At 33.3% G+C, this 22,443-nt stretch overlaps 1 protein-coding gene across 9 annotated transcripts in view; it reads right to left on the minus strand.

The window, feature by feature from the left end:
- DLG2 (discs large MAGUK scaffold protein 2) overlaps positions 1 to 22,443 on the minus strand; it is a 4,792,098-nt gene that overhangs the window by 1,813,279 nt on the left and 2,956,376 nt on the right. For 8 of the 9 annotated variants that reach the window (XM_044071154.1, XM_044071155.1, XM_044071158.1 and 5 more), the window contains one exon: positions 9,983 to 10,138. The exons of the other annotated variant lie outside the window; for it this stretch is intronic. In XM_044071154.1, coding sequence (XP_043927089.1) covers positions 9,983 to 10,138 — 156 coding nt within the window. The remainder of the gene's footprint in view (positions 1 to 9,982; positions 10,139 to 22,443) is intronic. 9 annotated transcript variants of the gene reach the window in all.

The raw sequence follows: 22,443 nt of genomic DNA on the forward strand, positions 1-22,443 counted from the left end.
TAGTTCAAGCAACTCCCTCCCTGAAAGCAGCGGTGTCTGCATTTTCATCACATGCTCCATTGAAGCGTAGAGATCCTGAGCCTCAGGAAGCTCCACTGGGTGAGCCATGTTCTTCCGAGACCTCTCCAGAAGCCCCCACTGATGAAGTGCCTAGAAAGACACTCTGCAAGAGGATGCATCTGGACTCCCCACAGGAGTCAGTCACTTCCAATACTGACTTGGATGAGTCAGAAGGGTCCCCATGGTCCCCCCCAGAAGATATCTCCTTTGCAGATATCTTAGAGATCCTTAAACAGAGGGGTGACTGGAAATCCCTTAACCATTCTGTTGATGAGTCAGTCCTCCTGAAGGCTTTTGGGTCTCAACCCTCCACCTCTTGGGTGTCTCCACCCTTCATTGAGTTGCTTGAATTACTCACTCGAAGGGCATGGGAGTCCCCAGACACCACAGAGCCTGTTCCCAGGAGGCCTAACACATTTATAACTAGCCCTTAAGTCAGACTTTACTTTACTAAAGGAGTACCTGTTGATGCTATGGTGTTGGCAGCAGCCACCAAGAAGGAATTATCGGAGACTTCTTCATCTGTTCATCCTCCTAAAAGAGAATCTAGTATTATGGACAGATACAGGAAGCATATGTTTAGTTCAGTGTCCTTCGTTCTTCGATCGCTGAACTACCTCACACATTTTACTCGGTTACAAAGGGCTCTCCTGAAGGAGCTAGGAGACACTCTGCAGGGTTCAGTAGCTGTGGGAGGTTTGGACAAGGTAACTTCCCAGCTCTCCACTCTTAATTCAATAGTGAGCTCTTCCATGCATCTGTTGTCATATGCGGCTGATGGTATGAGCAGAGCAGCGGGTACAGGAATTGCTCAAAGGAAACATTCCTGGATGCGCTTATGTTCCTTTGCGGAACCATTTAAGTCTTCCTTTATTAGCACCCCCTTTGATGGTTCATCCCTTTTTGGACCTAAGGTAAAGGAAACACTTACCAGGAGTGAAAAAGATGGAAAGACCTTGTCTGCCATCGGAGTACATTTTTCTACCCCGAATAGACCTTGCCCCAAAGGTAGGGGAGGTGGAAAGATATGGTTCTGTAAATCTCAAGGATCTTTCCAGAACACTCATGGTGAAACCCCCTCTAAAGACAGAGGAGGAGGTAATAATGGAAGACCTTTTTATTCATTGTTTTAGTTTGTTAGTTGGGATAGTGAGCTACACAGGGATTTGTGCCTAATTCCATATCTTATTACACAAGGCCCGATTAGGTCAAGGTAGGTATTATGCACCATTTTGCCTTTAAACATTGCCTTGTTGACCCTCTTAGAGAAGTCCACCAGGTATAGTAGGTATTCCTGCCTTTCACAAAACCAAACTGGGTTGGAGCTAGTGTCTGTTAGTTTCTTATGTCATGTTAGTTATTTCCATTATAATTCTTTCAATTAGTTACTTCCATTATAATTCTTTCAATGTCTTTGCATGTGAGACTAGTCAGATCAATGAATTTGTCATTCCAAGGATCCATTGATTCAAAAATGTTACCTATAGAGCAAAGCTAAAGAGGTGAACATCTTGATAAAGTGATAGCAAATTGTTATGATTGGAGACCAAAACACAACTCTTCGTTGTACATGGAGCTTTACCTGCCTTGATATACTGCAAAACAAGTTTAGAGTTACAAAGTGTTTTACATGTTTTAAAGTTGTAAAACAGTTCATGCTGCCAGATAGGCAACAGCCAAAAGTAGGGTGTCCCTCTGATTAAAATATATCTTTAAATGTCTGACTGACCCTTCTCATTGTCACATGTTTTGTATTTGTTTTGTTATGTATCTGTAAGGCAGTGTGAAGTATCTCACAGCTTTTAATGCAGTCAGACTGTTTTCAGTCCTGTTCTTTAGTGCCTGTTATGTGTTATGCATCATGAAATGTGATCACAATGACTGTTAATGTTTCTTAACAAAGTTTATGTTCTTTTCTAAGGTTGAAAAAGTGCATAAGAAACTTAAACATTTACTAGACTCAGAGGATAGTCAGCATACTCCATAAACTACATTGTTCCTATTTATCAGGTAATGTAATAATAAAAACACTATAACACTCTAACTTAAAGTATATTACAGTGTAGTCATATATATTTAAAACAACTCCCTCTAAATTTTCATTCCTGCAAGACTAGTTTTTTTAATTTACCATTGAACTGCCCTAGGTTTACTTTCTTTTTTCATGTCTATAGCAAAATTAAGCCTTCATTACACATCAGCAAAGCATTGCTGAGGGACTTTTGTTTGCCACAGCAAGATGGCAGTAATGTTATGTTTACATATGATATGACTTTCAAAAAAATATCACTACCCGGCGGGGGGGGGGGGGGGGATAGCCAAGATGGCAAGCTGTTAGAAGCACAGGAATTTTGCTGTGCTTCTCCTATATATTTTTGACAGGATTAAAATAATCATGATAGAAACTTCTTGAGACATTTTGGTGGAAACAATATTTCAAATTTCAAATGTTTTCCTGTCAAAACTTCAAGTTAAAGATTATCAAAGGAAGATGATCCTCTCTAAAGTAGTTGCATAAGAAGATTCAGTGAAGAAAGAGTTACAGTCTGTTCCCTGTAGTATAGAAAACCTATCATTAAAACTAGATAAACTGGACTCCAAATTTGACAAAATAAAAGAAGATTGTACAAAGCAGATTGAATTAATCAAGGTAGTAGTGAGATAACAGAAATTCCAGATATATGCTATGGAGATTCTACCAATAGCATAAACAGCAGACTTACAGAAGAAGAACATAACATTGATTTTATTCTTCAACAAAACAACAAGTTCTTGGGTAAAAAAAAAAAATGATGACTTGAAGAATAGGGCGAGGAGGAACAACATTCAGATTTATGGAGAGCCTGAGCAAGAAGAAGGAGATAACATGATAAAATTCTTTTCCACATGGATCCCTACAACATTAAAGCTTCCTGAAGCCTTGCCATTTGGCACAGAGAGGTCTTATAAATCTTTGACTGTAGTGACACCAAGCGAAAAATCTTACATATCCAAGATATATAATAGTCAAATTTGTTTCTAGTCAAGACAAGGATCTAGTTTTGTAAACAGCCTAGTCTGCTTTACTCATACAACTTGGTGATTATTTCATTAGATTTGACAATGGCTATTCCTCTCTGGTGGTTTCAAAAATAAAACCCTGTATTTCTCTGTTAAAATCACTGAAGAAAGCTGAAATAAACACTCATCTAATCTACCCTGCAAAACTAAGATTATTCTTGCCTGAAGGGGAAAAAACATTTCCTTCCTTAGAAGATGCAGTTTCCTTCATCCAGAAAATAATTTACTTAATTCTACTGATGATATGGACCTGAGTGTATCTTTAAAAAGACAGGCTACAAGGAATGATTGGACAATTAAACAGAACAACAACAAAACAAGCTCATTGATAAATAAAATTACCTGTTATTTATTTATATTTTATTTATCCTACAATAGGCTGTTTCTGAAACATCTTTTAAATGAAATCACCTAAAGGTAATACTTTTCCATTTTCTTTACATTAATTTCAATTTACAATTATTAGTCTCCCTGTTACTGTAATATTGCAGTTCATCCACTAGATGGAGAATATTATATAGTAATAAGCTTATTTTAACTTAACTGTTATGAATCCAAAGGGGAATACCATACACAAACAGTTTTATTTTTGTATTTTTTATTCCTTTTCCTTTCTTTTCTGTCCTCTCACTCTTTCCTTTTTTAACAATAATTTAGTAACTAAGTAACTTTAATAGAATAAATCTGGTTTGGGAGCTGGTTTGACTGTTGGGAAATTTATGTGTGTAGAAGGGAATGTTAAAACTCTTTATTCTTTTCATTTTTAATATTTAACACAGTATTTACATATAGTGTTACTGACAGTGGAGGATGCAGTTAAAATGTGTGCACTGATGTGTTTTAATCCCATTCTCTTTATAGTGATGTTATTAAGGTTGTATAATTTTCCCCTGTTTATTTGTTAAAAAAAAAAAAAAAAAAAAAAAAAAAAACATTTTAAATGTGGCTTGCAGAATGTGTCCATGGGCCTTCCATGTTTAAACACTTTATTTTCAGTCTAGTTTCCTGCTGAATTTGAGAATGTTTTCAGCTTGCCTTGAGCTTTCATGTGTCTCTGGTTCTCTCTGAATCTTTCCTGAACAGTTCCTGAGTCAGAGAGGAACTGCAGCGTGACCTCTAAAAATTCAGAAACAGGAAGCTTAAGGATCACAGAAAAGAGCTGCAAAAATGGACTTTTAAATTATCTAGCTTTTAAAATATTTCCCAGTATTAAAGACAAACTGCAAGCAGTGCACTTTAATATAATAGTATTTAGACTTCTCAATGCCTTATTTTTGTTATATACACTTAGATCATTGTTTAATTATTGAAGGGAGAACAAGTCAAATGATGCACAAAGGGTACATATTTGATATGGGGCACATAGAGGTGTTCTCATTAAACTTCAAACACAGTACATAAATGTACACTTAATAGATGAGTGGAAATTTATGTTAAATAGTTTAAACCTTACTACTGAGTGTCCTGTGTAATTTTTAAGTTTTTAATGAGTATTATTCCTAGTTGAAGCATTTGTTCTTACTAGATAATGTTGCAGCACTGCTTTATTAGTTAGAAGACTCAGATATGTGTCTTATACAAGGAATAGTGAAATAACATAAGTTGAAAAACAGATACAATTTCATTAACATAACATATTTCTGCATACAATATAAACATTAGCAATCTGTTTTATAATTCAGCCTTGTTAGATAATGAATATGAATGTAAATAACCAAAATCTATGCAGGCTGTTTTCATGAGAGATTAGAAGAGAATTGGTAATTAGTTATGAGGTTTTTGTAGAGAATGTGGTGGAAATGTAAGTAATTTACATATGCAAAATGTTAATACAGGTACTGGTTCATAACCTTTTACAAAGTGTAATAAGTACAGGTAATCTGTACAATGTTGTACATATAGGACATGAGTCATATTCTGGGTAAATTACAGGCACATGTACCTTAAAAAGACATTATTTACTCATAACACACAGTTTCTAAATTCATATAAATATTTAAAGTATTAAGAATGGTCTGAGCATATCTTCAGTATAATAGTTAATATATAAATAAATGTTACATATAATTAATTATATTAATTATTATAAATGAATAGTTTTTTAAAGTTATTCTATTTGATAGGTCTCATTGTATATTAGCCTTCTTGTGTAGTTTTTGGTTTATTTTCTAGTAATTTAACATCTTCTTATAACATGTAAAATATTTTTGAAAATTTCAGTTAATGTACATAGAAGCAGTAGCAACAATGTGATTGGTTGTGTTATGGTGTTTGTTAGTAAGTGGCTTGTATGAACGTTTCATCAAGCCTGGAATACTCTATTCCATGTTGGAGGTTAAAAATGTTTTTAATTCTGAATTTTTCACATCATCCTTATTGTGTTTGTCTATAACAAACTGTTCTTTTGTTAGTGTAATACTTAGCATACTAAACCATTTCATAGTAGTTTCTTTACCTATTGTTCCAATAGATGCCATCATATAAATGTCTTTCATTAAATATAAATGGGTTAAATATCCCTTCAAAGATGGGTAGTTTAAATAAATATTTAACTCTATATAAAGCAGACATTGTTTTCTACAAGAAACTCGTTTATTGACTGAAGATTTAAATATGTTGTTTTTAAAAGATTATTTGGTTTTAATTGGCTGCCAGTTTGGTTCAAAAAGAAGAGGTCTTCTTATTCTCTGGAAAAAATACACCAGGTCTACCTAAAATAGTGGATTCCTATACTGGCAGAATGGTATGCTGGGATTGATGGTAATATAAACTGATACAAATACTATGCCCTTATAAATACCTTTTGACTTCCTGGGATTGGTTCTAAAACAGTTAAGAAACACTTAGATATTATAACACTAAACCTTAAAGGAGAAATGTTGATAGCTGGTGAGTTTTAACTGCATTATATCAAACAAAGACACTACAAATGTTATACAAATCAGGCTATCTTCAGTAGTGATACATACAAATCATTATATTAATACAATGTATATGAGAGATATATCAGGTTTAAAACTAGATGGTTCTTTAATATATACTCACTACTCTTTTAGATTTGGGACTTAAACCAATATTGATAAAGTATTACCTTCCAATGCATTATACTCCAAAATAGAGGAGGTACTAATAGTTTCATGGTCCTCATCTGACCACAATGCTATTACATTTAAGTTAACTTTAAGTCTGATCAATTTAAGTTCTTGCCAAAGATTCTTGGCATATATAACTAATACAAAATGCTTTAATGAATGGCTATTAAAGAAGATAAATCAAGTTATGAAATTTAACAATAATGGTGAGATCACTGATGTCATACTATGGGATATGATAAAAGCTTACTTATATGGTAAAGAACTGGTATATTTGTAAAATAAAGGAATAGGGCAAAGAGTTAAATGCTCTCCAAGCTGAAATTGATAAATTAAAATTAACCCTTAAACCCAATGATAAAGCTGCAAGCACACAGTTGAAAAATCTAAATCAGAAATACCTAGAAATCTTACATAATAAGATTACCATTAATCCAGAAAAAAAATTACAGTCATATGCAATAAACCTCAAGAGCCTTCATAGAATAGCTATAAGATAGAAAAACATGAATAAAATAAACCATATCAAGGAGGTTGTTTATAAAGAAGGAAATAAGACTATTAAAGCTATGGATCCTAAAGCTATATTAAATGTTTTAGCAAATATTATGAAGAAATTAATAAAACTAATTCAAACCTGAGTAACAACAAATTATTGGGTAGTTTTTTTAAGGAAAACATGCATAATAAACTATCAAAAGAACAGAAAAGCAAGATTGGTAATTCTTTTTCGTTTAAGAATTTAAAGACCAAATTAAAAATCTTAAAACTAATAAAGCACCAGGTATGGATGTGAAAATTCCTGAGCTATATATACTTTTACCTGATAATATTTTAACACTTTTATTAAATGCGTTTGAAGAGGTAAAGAGTACATTTGTTATTCCCCTGTCATGGAAATATTCTCTTATTGCATCCATTTTAAAGACCCTGCTTTATGTTCTTATCTACCTATATCACTTTTAAATAAAGACTACACAAATTTCATGTCTATATCAGCAAAAAGATGCAATCATCTGTTCATTCGAATAGTAAATAAAGATGAGACAGGGTTTACAGTTTATAGGAAAGTTCAAGATAATATAATAAGACTATTTTCTTTGATTGATATGGCAAACAAAAATAAAAAAGAGCTACCCATAATAAGCTTAGCTATGGATAAAGCTTTTGACTCTGTGAATTGGTCTTACTTATTCAGAATACTAAATGAGTATAACTTTTCCACTGATATCATAAAGTTAATTACAAAGCTTTATGATTACTCAATTTCTTTTTGTCAAAATATACTCCTTTATATATAGCACCTTTGATATCTTTAAAGGTACTAAATAGGGATGACCTTTATCCCCTTTGCTATTTGCAATTATTATAGAGACATTTGCTAACAATATAAGATCTAACATAAACATTAAAGATTTTAACATAAATGAAATATTCTCTTCTAAAATTAAAATTTTTGCTGATGACATTCTCTTACAAAAAAGTTGGCTGAGACAATTTATAGTTAAAATACGTAGGAATTACTAATGAGACTAATAATAAAAAAAAAAACAGTTTTAGTTAACTAACAAAACCTAATTGATACAATAATAATAATAATAATAATAATAATAATAAATCGGTTTTAGTTAACTACTAAAACCTAATTGATACAATATCACATCAAAAGTTGGGAAGATGGAGACATTGGTATTCCCAATATTGACTTATATTCTAAATCTGTAATTATTAAAGTAATACTACAGAGGCTTGACTCCTCTTATGCTTCCTGATGGAAATCAATACATGAAAATATACTAATAGAAAATAACAAATCTATAATAGAAACATATACAAATTTGGACATTAATACATTTTTATGGTTTTAAAAAAAGGAATATATATTAAATGAAAACTATAAGTTAACTCTCTAACCTTTCATAAATCAAGTTCTATTAATATTCAAGAGATTTATGAATTTGAATTATCTAATAAAAAAATCTGCTCATAATATTATTTCCTATAGCTTTCAAAAGTGGATGCTTGCTATCTTTTAGTACAAAGAAAATGTTTGACTTAAAGAATAGTAATTTAATTTATTGGCATCAGTTTCTGAATAGAAATAAAATACATTCAGCTGATTATCTGATTGATACAGTCTGGAAAATAGTTGGTTAGATATACAAACTTGTAAGGAATATATGTCCAAAGACATGCATCTGGAGCATTTCTCCCCGGGCCTCCGCTGAAAACAGGCTCTGTGGAACCTAGTCGGACATTCCCGGTCAACAAATGTTAAATAAAATAAAAATAAATAAAATAAATATATTCAAGACAAAATTAAAATAGCATTAGCTATACAAACTAAAACTATTCCAAAAATCCTAGACATATTTTCTAATATAAATAATAATTCAGCTAAAGGTAAATCATACTTGTCAATTATATATAAGCCTATTAGAATTTAATGAATTCCCCATGAATTGTCATACTGGAATTACTTAACAAAAATAAATAAAGAAGATCTTTCTGTGAAAAGTAAAAAAACTATCCTTAAAATCTGAAGAGAAACCAATGCCCTCTCTACAGTGGCAGATTTATACATGGAAATTTTTACATAGAGTTTTTCTAACACCTCACAAAATTACTGTTATATATATAAATCAGAAAAAAATAAAATGTTGGAAATGTAATGAAGCCCTTGATGTAGATTGGGTTCATTTTACTATTCCAGATTCCTTGATTTTGTTCAATGCCACAAATCCAGACATTATTCCAATATCACAAGTACCTCTTCTTTGGTCTGCCCTAGCTATTACTAAGAAAGTTATAACTAAAAACTGGAAATCCAAACTACTCTCACTTTTACTAGTGGATCTATCTGTCTAGTCAAATTTGTTTGTAAAAATGAATTATCAACCATAAAAATGTGAACTAGAAATGTAGCTCATCAATACACAGCCTGGCAGAAATGTAATGATCTTTTAGAAAAGTTCTAATGGTTTTGTGTATATAATTATTTTTATGGACTTTTGTATATATATTTTTCTGTTTCAAATTGTTGAATTATTGATGGAATATCTAAAATCAAATAACAACGTTTTAAAAAACATCACTACCCATGACATTTGTATGCATTTCTCCCTTGTTAACATTTCCCTTCAATTTGGTCTTCCTAATATGGGTGGCCTTTCAAAAAAAGACAGCTATTTCTGATCTAGCCTATGTGGTCATCAGTGATAACAATAAATAAATAAACAAATAAACAAATAGATAAATAAATAAACAAAAATACATAAATGCATACACAAATAGACATCATTTTCATTTTTATCATTTTAAATATAGTTGTTACAACACCAAAAGTAACTGGGCCATGTATTTATAATACCTTCACTTAGATTGTTAGAGTAAGATATATATTTTTTATAACTTTTTCTCCACATGTTCAAATTAGCAAGATAAAATATATAGTTTATATTTGCTTATTCATTTGCAGCAGACAAGCCAGACAACATATCAGTAGGTAAAAGATCATGCTCATGACCATAAATAAAAATTCTACAACAGCAGCTCTGACATTTAACTGGCAATGGCTGATCTTCTTTTCATATGGAAAACACTTGTCTGTGTTACTTCTGTGATATCATCCTGACAGATGTATCATTAAGTTTTCCTATAATACAGATGCATTCTCAAACAATGAGAAACCACATATAATGCAGTCTTTAATATTACTTCCCAGGCAAATAAAGAACAGGAAAGAAAGAAAGAAAAATATTTGCCAGTACCTGGTGATCTCAATGTCAGGGATCACACCTTGGTGGTAGAGAGGGTAAGGAGCAGAAAGAAGGAAGCTTTTTTCACAGTCAAGAGGAGAGTAATGCCGTGGAGAAGGTGGCTTATCACACAGTTTGTTCACAGTGCTGTAAACAGGTTCAAGAGGCCTGTTGACAAGGAGAGAAGAGCATGAGTTAATCAAAAGAATGAAAAAAGGAAGCATAGCACTCACTATGTATCAAAAATTCACTTGAAAGCACAAGCACAGTAAATTAGTTGCCTTACTATACGATCACTCACAATGAAAAAGGAAATTATTTTAGTGTTATTATATGAAATGATTATCAAAAACCAATACTCTGTAGTCTGTCTGACTAGTAGCATATAATGTTACATAGAACAGAAGTGAAGGACAAACAATTTTATTTCAATTTATACTTCATTTTTAATCACCTCAAGTTTGTGCAAATTATATTCTGGATTAGGACAGTTATGATATGAACAATATTATAAAGTAAGACAGTTGAATTTTTTTCCATAAAAAGTGGTTCAACCTATGATTTTTTTGGAGAGAGAGGGAGAGCTGTCCTCTACACCCCAACATAGAGGATTCAATCCCCCATATTCCTTTATTAAAACATACCGAATCTAAGATCACACAGCATCTGCAAAGGGAGAAATTCTGATGGGCTGCTTTCTTCAAAATGTTGTACTTAATGTAATGGAGTGCTTCTAATATTTCTTGGAAAGTAATGTAGGAGAAAGGTATATGAGAGTAGTGTCCAAATTCTTAGGTGAGTGCTTTTAACTGGTTAGTCTTTCTGTGACATGACCTGTCTTTATATCTTTGAAAACTGTTAAATTCAAAGAATGCAGACATTGTTTTTAATAAAGAACATTCACTGGTTCATAGACTAGAACTAGATTATCTGCTCTTTTTGTCCATTTTAAGCCTAGCCAATTACTCCATGTAAGAATCATACTCTGCGCCTTGTGTGTGTAAGGTAAACACCATTATACCAACCTCCTTCCTGACAACAACTCTCTCTTATTACTTTCTGAATGAGGACATATCTGGTGGTAGGCACCTGCATTTAAAAAAATATTTGCCAGTGAGTATGATTATGTCATTGATTTTCCATGTTTTGTGTAGTCCTCTTCCTACATGGATTTTTTTCCAATACAACATAATTGATGATCAATTTCCTAATGCCATGGTGTCCCATACACAAAATAATTAGCATATGAACACTGAGAATACGTAACTTTTTTAACTCAATCCATTTGTCACTTTTTTACAGCATTTCACAAAATGTACCCAAATTTAACGTTCAAAAAGGTCACTGAGATTAATTATGTTCAGCCATTCAGGATTTAGGGCATCAGAGATGGTAGCACGTGTAACCATTATTTTTGCCTAATTGCAAAGGAGCAGCCTCACTTTTAAATGTTTAGTTTTACTTCCTCCCTTACCTTTGTAAACAGATACTATAACTCCCATATCACATGGTCAATGATGCTTGTGGCAATCAATTGTTGTTTAATACTTCTGGAAACTGGCAGGCATACCTCTCAGTTTTTTAAGATTTCACAGAATATCAAGATTTTTGCCTTGTATATTTATCTGTTTCTCATTGCATTGCAGTTTTCTGACAAAACATAGGGGGGATTTCAGTCACCAAATAATAATATACATGTTTCTCAACTGTCCAGAATTTCACAAAATGTCAAGATTTTTGCATCATATATATTTGGTGTGTTCCTGATAAAATACGTGTTTTTCTGGTAAATAATTGAAGATTTTAGTCACTACATAATGACAGACATTTGAGTTTCAGACTTCAAATCCATCAGAAAAATACATGCTAATTCAAAACATGCTATTCAAGCAACTTACTGAGTTTATAAGAGCAATATTTAAAAATCAATCCCTGATTTACCTCTCTACTGTTTTGGCTTCATCCAGAATGCTTGTATTAAAACTTTGAGATGTATGCTGTCAAGTTCCAATGTTTCAAGCATCCATAACAGTAACCACAGATAGTGTACTCATTCTTTATTTTATAGCCTTCATAAATGAACAAAATTGTCATTTTCTACTCATTCTATTATGAATCATACTCTGCAACTACTACTGCATGCATTCCTACAGTAATACCTAATGTTGACAGTGTCACTGTATTGTAGGTACAAATATATTCTTTCCCCCTCAAAGCTACACTGTGGAGTAGTATTTAACAGGGCAGAGGGTGAACAGCATATGCTTCTATGGGTGTTTACATTAGAAACTATCCTAACATTATTTTTAATATCACAAAAAGAGTCACCAGCCCACACAGGTTCCTGAGTTCTGAATAAATCCAAAAGCAAGTAATGATAAGAACACAGAAGAACTCAGGTATGACCAAGGTTTCCAGTTTCAACTGAAGTTTTAATGTTAAAACATAAGCACTTTCGCAGGAAAATCTGCTTCATCAGAAGCTATTAAATACAACTGAAATGTGCTTCTTTTTATACAATTTCTAGCAGGCACTAGTAGTCATGTGATATAAATTAGATAAAAACAATTACCATCATAGGGTGTAACTTCACTTCCCTAATGAATGAAAGAAATGCAAGCATGCACTGCTATCAATAGAAGTCACTTATGAAAGAAATATTAAAAAATGCATATATATATATATATATATATATAGAGAGAGAGAGAGAGAGAGAGAGAGCCTATTGTCTGTAGTGGTGAAATAATTGCTAGCCTTGTGTGCCAAAGAATGGCTTCTTAGTTTCAGCATGAAGGGTGGAAGTGTTGGAATTGTTTTCAGATGCTGAAATAAACCTTAGCTAAAGATCTATGTGTGTATTGTGACACATCTGTGCCACATCCTGCCTCAATTTCTACTGAGAGAGTAGTATGGGAACCACAGTCAGGTGACCAGATGTGATGTCATTCTGTAGCCAGCACTGAAATTGTATTTGAGTACTAGTTTGTGATGTGAGGAGAGCACTCTGTTTTTGGATCTGACAAGACATTCATCCATTTTCATCTGCCTTGCTTTAGTAAGTAACTAGAGAGTAGTAATTCTTCATTCAGTTAAATAAATACAGTGAGATTACCTAAATGTTGTTTTTTCTGTATCTGAGTCTTTCCATCTGTGTTGTTTTTTATATTTCCCGTGATGAAACTCTGGTGTTTACTGTAAATAGATATTCAGTATTTTCATATTTTCTTTTTTATTATTTATTATTAAATATATCTATACCTTTCATTGTGGCTGGTCTTATAGAAAATATTTCACCTTTGAGAGTACTTGCATTTATTTAGTGCATTGTGGTTTTACGTTCTTGAAAGTTTTGCTGCTTGGTTAAACACTATCATTTGTACAAGTATTAATTTTAATACAAGCAATTGGGTACCCTGGTGAGAGACTTAAAGTAGCTGGCTTCAGGTGTTCTGGTAGCAGCAAATTTACCTTATAGTCTGGGTGGAGGTGGCAGAGTGTACCAGCCTTTCCCAGGTGTGCGTGTGTATGTGTGTGTGTGTGTGTGTGTGTGTGTGTGTGTGTGTGTGTGTGTGTGTGTGTGTGTGGGTGTGAGTGTGTGCATGTGTATGTGTGTGTGTGTGTGTGTGTGTGTGTGTGTGTCTGTGTGTGTGAATGTGTGTGTGTGTGAAAATCAAATCTCAATGAGAGTATGTATGGCAGCTACTTTGAACAGGGACACAGAGAGTAGTGATTTCAGAGAGACAGTGGTAGAGGCCTTGGCTTGGAACACCCAGCTAAGAACTCAGCTCTATAGTGGTCAGTGTGGAGTCTTATTGGGAGCCTGGAAAGAAAGCCTAGTCCCAGTACTGAAATGTACATTCCCTGCGTGCTCTTAAGGCAAATTGTACTTGGTACAGAGGGCTGCATCTGAAAATACCATATGTGTTTATTTTTCTGACAGTGAATATTCCCCATTGGTGTCAATGGTAAGGATTGAGGCTCTTTGATCACTGGCCCAGAGGAGGCAAATCACATTCAGATGGTCAGTTATCCCTCTAATAATGCTGTTTTTTTCTACACTTTACTTTTTACCTTGCTCATGTAAAAATGTAGGTAGCTCTTATTTTATTCTTTTTTTTTTCTTCTTGTAGTTCATTTGAAATCATTACTCCTAAGGCAGTCACCAGTTAGAAGGACTACTGTATATTTACTTGCATGTTTTTATATCCTCATATGCTCCCTAGTTAGTTGCCAAATCTTTTGATATGTCAGTTGCAAGGAGTTATTTGAGTTGATGGGAAGTTTCAGCTATATGGGAAAGCCAGTACACAGATGGTTAAGCCTATTATTTAAGTTTTTAACTTGCTAATGGTGAAAGTGAAAAACTTTCATATCCTGCATTTACTTTTATTTCCTTTAAACCCTTACAGTTAATGCAGGCACCACTGGGAAAGAAAGTTGTGTATCTTTATACTCTCCTTTGGAGTCTTGCTATTTATAGACAATCTGCAACAAGCATCAATGTCTTTTGAGTAACTGCAAGCCATGCATTATTGTGAAATCACAAGCATACCATTCTGTGAAATATGTTGACAGGCATAGATGGTGGGGTTAGTATGACTGAACTTCCAAGGGAAGAATAGCTTATCTGTGAAGCAGGACAGAATATTTTATCACACTGTATAATCTGCTATATGACTGTCAATTTGTAAACACTAGTAAGCAATATATAAAAAATCTATTAACTGCAACAATTGACCTTAAATTGTGTATCAATATATCAAACTATTTAGTTGTATTACACATTGGTATGTAACTTAATTTGTATGTTACTGCATGTGACTGCTTTTAGCTGTTACCCATTAATGGCTTCTGCATCACAGTTTACTATTTTAGTGGACTTTAATCTCTCTGTGATCTTATGAAGTATAGGGAGCTAACAGGAGAAGTGAGAGCATTTATGTGTGAATATGTCTGCGTTGCTAGTTTACCCTGTTAATTAATGTATTCTGGATTCTACAGGAAGAATCTGGACAGTATACTTCTTGGGAATTTTTGAATGTGAGTAGCAATTTTTGTTAATCTAAGTAGTACCAACATATTATCACTTTTGTCTCAGTACTCCTCTGTATTATTTGTAGTTAACCTTTCAATTATTTATAATAGATAAACAGGCACAAGTTTGGTTTGCATCTCTCAGTGAGGAGGGAGCTTTACATGCATGTATAAAATGTTAAATGCACAGTAATAATCAAAACATATTTGTTAATACAAAATGTCTGTACGTGTTACTTGTTTATATCAATAGGATCCTAAATCTCAGGTCACAAATAAGGGGAAAAGAAAATCAGTGGGATACCTGAGGTAATCCCCATCCTATTGTTATTTGCTAACTGTAGCTCATGTATCTTTTGGGTGAGTAGGAGCAGAATAAACTCTGCAAGGTATCCTGCGGTGCGATGGATTGTGAAATTCTAACAATATACTCGCATACCACTCTTGAAGCATAACAGAAGCTATATTACATGCTATGTATTGTTTAAACTCATTCAGTATACTCAGTTTAAGTTTTTACGTAATATCACACAAATGTATTTATAAATGGTCTGCCTTTTTACCTTTTGTAAACTTCTGGTAAATGAAATAATATATAAAAACAATACCTTGCCCAGCAAGAAGAATTATAACATGAGATGACAAAAGTTGTCAAAGATCATGTGTAGGGCAAAATCTCATGGCAGCTAATATGCAATTAATTCTATAAATATGTTAATGATCATAATCAAAGCTATTCTACTTTTACAATGACAACAGCTTATGGAGTGCGCCCTTATCTATGGTATAAATTTGAAATTTGTATGTAAATGTCTGTTTGCTTCACATACTACTACTTTCTATCTCTTACTTTGACATAGCTTAGGTCATTTGTCCCATCTTTTCCACTGATCTAAGAATGTTTCTGTTGAAAATCAGAGACAAACAGTATGATGATAGACAATCTTTCTTGTCAGTTTATTGATAGTATCAAAGAGTCTTAAGTAGGTTATCATGCTAGTTTATTTTATACAATGCTATCACAAAGGAAGCAGTAACAGAAATGAATGCAGTGCATTTACGCAAAGGAAGTTGTATATATTTTTTCAAATTCTCTCTCTATAAGTCTTACATTTACATCTGGATAAATGCTTTGAAAGGTATTTGATCACTTTATTGAGGCAAAAGATATTACATAGCAACTGATCTTTATCAGGAAAGATGTCTGTCTTTACTTGCTTGATTGACTTTTTTGGACTAGTCAATGCAGTCTTAAATATGACAGTTCTGGAAGCAACAGTGATTTATTTTGACCTTGCTAAGGCCTTTGATACCCTCCAAAATAATGAAATGATCCACTGAAGGATATCAGGTATACGACCAAGGATAACTGAGTTAGGCGACACATCACATTGGGTTTCAGTTCATACTGTGTTCTAAAGAACTTTGTACATGCCCCCAACTGATTGATAGGTTTTTCCACATGTCCTGTTTCTAGCCTGTCCTGGGCCTCAGTAGAGGTACTTACTATCAAAACTGGATTTATTATACACCAGTTGAAGATATAAGAGCAAGGAAAATATGGTTAAGTGGCCAAAATGTGCACACATGTTCTTAAACTCTAATAAGAATACATGGAGCCAACAAAGAAAATGTCTGATGTTATATTAAACAATGCTCTTACACAAGATTTATAACTAACTAAAGAACTGAGAGTTCTCATCTACTTTTTAGACAATGCCTTGAAAGTCAAGAGTAAAGCCTTATAAGTAGTGAGCCTGATGTTTAAAGCCATGGCAACCAGGACTCCTTTAGCATTAGCTAATACAAATGTGTCATATACTAGACTGATTCTCAAGTCAGTGAAAATAGCCTAAAAGGATTTATGCCTGTAAGCTTCCTAATTACTCTGCTCATCTAAATGTTCGATATTCATATAGTGCTACTATAAACACATAAGGGTAGGCTGTTCCTGGACTATAAGGTACTGCATAATACTATACTGTGGACTTTAGAAGGGCTGGAGTTACATGAACATATCATACCTCTTACAGACTGCAATTACCATATCCCTATTACCTACTGTATAAACTAGGAAGTGAGGTAGATTCCTAGGCTCCCTATTGCCAACAACTGGAATAAGCTTTTCTTGCATACCAAGCAATCTGATTCCTTAAGAGTAATTAAACAAAGGCTAGACTTAAGCATAGGGACTGAATTATTTTGTAAATCCTTAATGGAGTCTGTGTTCAATGTTGGCCCTTGGGCATAAACAGAAATATTTCCAAAGATATATGAAAATGATAAAACTTTATATAAAGAGTGTATTGGTAGGACAACTGAAATCAAAGTTTATTTGCAGGAATAAATATGAGGGCATCTAAAGTATGACACTTCTCCAACAATCATCAAAAATCTAAAGAAGTCTGATATTTTACACGCAAGTGAAACCATATTTTATTCTTGACATTTTACGTGTTTTATTTTGCTAAAAAAGAACCTCAATGAGTAGCCTTACTCCATATTTAACTTGACAATGATGACATGGTTATTTTTAGAACAATCTCTTCACACACCACAATGTATTGATATATTGAGCAAAATCTCTTTATTGGTATCAACTGCAACCAGATAGCTTATCCCTAATGAACCAAAACCAAAAGCAATGCTCTTTTGAGTCGCACACAAACTAAAAATTTGTCCTAACACTAGGTCATCTTTGTTCGTCAACAGAATCCCTTCGAAAATACTACATTCTTCAAATAGTGGGATCTACAGTTGGACCAAAGGCTTATATTGAATCTTTACATCAATATATCTAGAGATGAAATCCCAAAAGTACTGTCCTGAACTTGAAAGAAAATCTCATACTCCAGGCAAGGAAGCTATTAGTAAGGGAATCCTACAACCACAATTAGTGCAAAGACTCAAGTAATAGCATATACTCCTTACCCCAAGGATAAGGCAGCATTTAAAAAGAACCTAACCTCTATTTAAATTATACTACTATGCTTGTGTGATTTATATTCCTCACCCCAAAGACAAGGCATCATTGCTAAATAAAGCTAAATAGCTTTTGATCCAATAAAGGACAACATTTCTGTTGGGGTCCCTCCTATGTAAACTTTTTAATCTAAACTCCTCTTGTTTTCTCTTTTGTCTGGCAGTTTCTCAAGACAAGAGAATGAGACATAATCTAACTCTCATCCAGGTAATGATGCCTCTTTCCATATTTCATTGCGAGTTAACAATGCAGAAATCATGGCTTCTCAGCTCTAGGTCCTAAATTTTGGGAATCCATTTATACATCTATCGAGAATTTACCCGTCTATTTAGAGGTCATCTCATTGCCCTGAATTTAGGAAAATCACCAGAAATAATTTTAATAGAATTTATAATGTTAGCATTTTAAAAGTACTGCATTAGCTTAAACAATATGAAGAAAAAGCCAGCAAAGCTGTCCACAGTTTTACAGTCTAAACAACCATATGATTACTACAACAAATTTCTGAATTGTATTCACAAAAGTAATAAAAGGGTAGAAACAAAGCAATACATTAGTTAAAAATCCATTCATTTTTATTGTAGATGACTACAGAGAATTGTGCTATTCTTAATTATAAACTTTACTGAAAAATATTAATGTAAGCATAACAAAGAAAAAGTGTGAGTGTGACTGCTTTTTTTGCTTATACAGCTACTTATCATGAATAGTAATATTCTTAAAACAGAGCAATTGTGAATAAATTATACATATGTCACCATTACAAATGAGCCACGGAAACTGTAAAAGTGTAATACCTGAGAGTGACAATGAATGTATGCCTCAAATATGCACTAAGTATGAATCCAAGGCAGTTTCTGAGTCTATTTGTATTGAAATGTCGTGAGCACATCAATGGTTGAAACTGTTCTTAATGTGACCATTATACAGCTTATTCAATTAAACATCTAATGACTGTAGGGAGCCTATCTCAGATGATGTAATGTACTGCAAACTGGTATAGTACCACAGCTTTCAAACATACTAATTTTTGTTTCTTTTGTATTGAATTCTGAAAAAAACTAGAACTAGCTATAAACACGTTCATTCTTACCTCTGTAATATGGGATGGGTCAAGAAGTTGCTCTTCATGTTTAGACAGCAAAGCTGAAACAGTCATTGACTTCCGGTTTGTATCCAGGAAGTTGTGAATGAGGCAGATCAATGTGCTTTTACAGGAGCAGTGTTTCTCAGAATGATCAACAGGTGTGCAAGACTGACAATCCTTGTATAAGTGAAATATTCATTTCCCCTGGGACTGTGCAGTCTCAGAGTTAGTATATATAATTAGCAGGAGGTGTGGAGAGTGCAGGGGCAAAAACATTTGCATTTGATGTAGTGCTCCCCAAACTATGCACAGAACATGTTGATGTTAGGTGTTTCAATATAATAAAACTGATATTTTGTCTATTGATTTGTATATATATATATATATATATATATATATATATATATATATATATATATATTTTAATATATACTTATATATATATATATCAAAAAACACAGACAGCACACAATGAGAGAAATAAAAAGCACAGATTTATTCCACGGTTCCAGCCAGATGAACGTAAGCGCTTTCGGCAGGTTCAAATAACCCGCCTTCTTCAGACAACCACGAATTTACAAAACATTTATTATATACATTCATATTAAAAATCATTGACCTATCAAAGTGAAGTGCATTCTGCAATTAAATAAAACCATGACAACCTTAAAGAACTGGAAACTAATGGTCCAAATGCCTTGTTGTATTTCTAACCTTGAAAATCAAAACAAGTTCTTTAAGAAACATTCGAAATATTATGAACTTAGAACCTTATCCATATTTAAATACAAGCAATTATTATATTCATTAATGCTTCATATTTGCATACTGTTGATATTATTATAAAACCTATTAGGGTATTACTACTACTGAAGCCATGTACAAGGAGGGAACCCAAGGCTATTTTATGCATAGATTTTGGGAACCATATCTAAAACTTCACATTATACTACTGTTTGCAGTTAAAGCCTATAACTGTAAACACATATTATGTTAACAAAATTAAACAGAAAAATAAACAAAAAAGTTTGTTTTGCAATATTAGTAAATTTAAACATTGGTGACCATTTGATGCCAATGTTATTAACTGAATTCCTCCACTCTAATGATGTTATGAATTAAAGCAGAGAAACTGATATAACAAATATAATGCCCACTTACAAGTAGAATACAATGAACAAATAAATAATAAAAATGTGCCTTGATGTGATTTAAGAAATGGCCCCTAGCAACTCATTAATTCTAGATAATAATTACATCTTATTATTGCAAATGGCCATTTAACTTTTATGACCCTATACGGGGTTTTGATAATAATTAATAAAAGTAGATATAAATATAATAAAATTATGATTATGATTATAGTTTTTTACCTATTAAGAGATAGCCATTTTAATACACATTTGATAGAAAGGCTTTCATTAATACCAGGGGAGACATGAGCCCTAGTCCTGATCTGCCAAAGCAGTTCATCGATCTCTAACAGAATCTGCCATGGCCCTCCTCTTAGATCAATCTCACGCTGTTGTAATACAAAAAAATGGAACCCATGGCCTGGGGACTCAAGGCAATGCCTTGCAAGAGCATTATTAACATCGAGTTTTTTGACAGCATATTGATGTTCAGATTCTGTTTTTTAGCCTTCTCTCGGTTTTACCGATATAGAAGGCTTTACAAGAATCACAAATAGCTGCATAAATGATGGCTTTAGAATCACAATCATAATGCCCATTACACTTATATTCTTTCTCATTTATTCTGCATGCTGTTGTTACTCTAATGAATTTACATTGTGGACATACGCCACATCTAAACATACCCCACTGTCTATTAGACCTACGAACTGTATTTCTTTGAAAAATGCTCTTCAAATTTTCCCCCCTTCTGTATGTAATCTTGGGGCAATCCCCCAATACAGAACACAATGTTTTATCTTCTTTTATTATCTCCCAATTTTTATTCACGACTTCTCTGATTCTAAAAGAATCAAAACAATAAGTCTGTATAAAACTAGTATTGAATCTGTTGTTTTCGTTTATAGAATTGATGTTACCTGAAGTTGTTGAGTGTAAATGATCATTCAAGTATTGTAGATCATTATTACTTTGGTCAGAAAGCAAGGGCATGAAGTGTCCAATCTGCCTTTTATTAGTGACTTCAGTTAAGATGTTAGATAGTAGTCGCTGGGGATAACCTCTGGCAATGAACATGTCAAATAGGTTATTACATTCTAAATGGAAGTCATCTGGATCACTCACCATACGGGCTGCCCTCACCATCTGACCCTTAACCACCGATTTCTTTTGGTGGTAGGGGTGGTTGCTGGAAAAATGAAGAAAAGCATTAGAATATGTTGACTTCCTAAATGTTTTACTTTTTAACTTTTGATTAGACGAGTCTTTAATTAATGTGATGTCAAGATAATTAATCTCTGTGTCATCAAATTTATATGTGAATTCAAGAAAATCAGTTAGTTTAGTAATGTTCTCTATAAATGACGGGATCAGGTCACTATGACCTTCCCATATACAAAAAATGTCATCCTGGTATCGTGTATACCAGGAGACATATTTTGAAAACAGTTCTTCTTTAAATAGGTAATTAAACTCCCAATGGGCTAGAACTGCGTTGGCAAAAGATCCGCAGGGCGAGCCCATAGCTACACCCGAAGTTTGTAGATAAAACTTCCCCTCAAAGGTGAAGAAATTGTTAGACAATACAATTTCTAAGAGAGTTTCAATCAAATTGATGACATCATGATCAACATTTTTACGCAACATGAACTCTCTGACCCAAGTAAGACCAATTTGTTGGGGAATGACAGTATATAGGTCCCTAATGTCAATAGTAAGGAATAACATACTGTCATTGTATATGAGGGTATTAATATTTTTGAGGAAGGACCAAGAATCTTTGCATATGTGCATTTCTGAGTTGATCAAAGGCTTCAGAATATTATCCACATACTTGGCACATCCCTGAGTAATAGACCCTCTACCATCTATTATTGGTCTAAATGAGGGCGAAGTGAGTCCTTTATGGAGTTTCGGGGTACCAAAAAAGAGTGGGATTTTAGGAGCTGGCATAGTGAGGTAGTTGAGAGTTTCAGTGTTAATGTATCCCTCCAAAAGTAAATCATAAAGCATGCTATTAATTTTTCTATAGGCTCCATTAATTTCATTGATGGATGAAATTTGGTAAGCTGGTGACTCCAGATGTGCGACCAGGTACTCAACATATTTATAATGGTCCATAAACCCTAGACCCCCACCCTTGTCGGGTTTCATGACCCTAATCTGACAATCTTTTACCATGTCTATAAAGTCTTTTTGTAGGGGGGTAATATTGTACAGATTTTTTTGAGTACTA

The sequence above is a fragment of the Protopterus annectens genome, chromosome 5.part0 (assembly GCF_019279795.1).
Source record: "Protopterus annectens isolate FY-2018-M chromosome 5.part0, PAN1.0, whole genome shotgun sequence".
Lineage (NCBI taxonomy): Eukaryota > Metazoa > Chordata > Ceratodontiformes > Protopteridae > Protopterus > Protopterus annectens.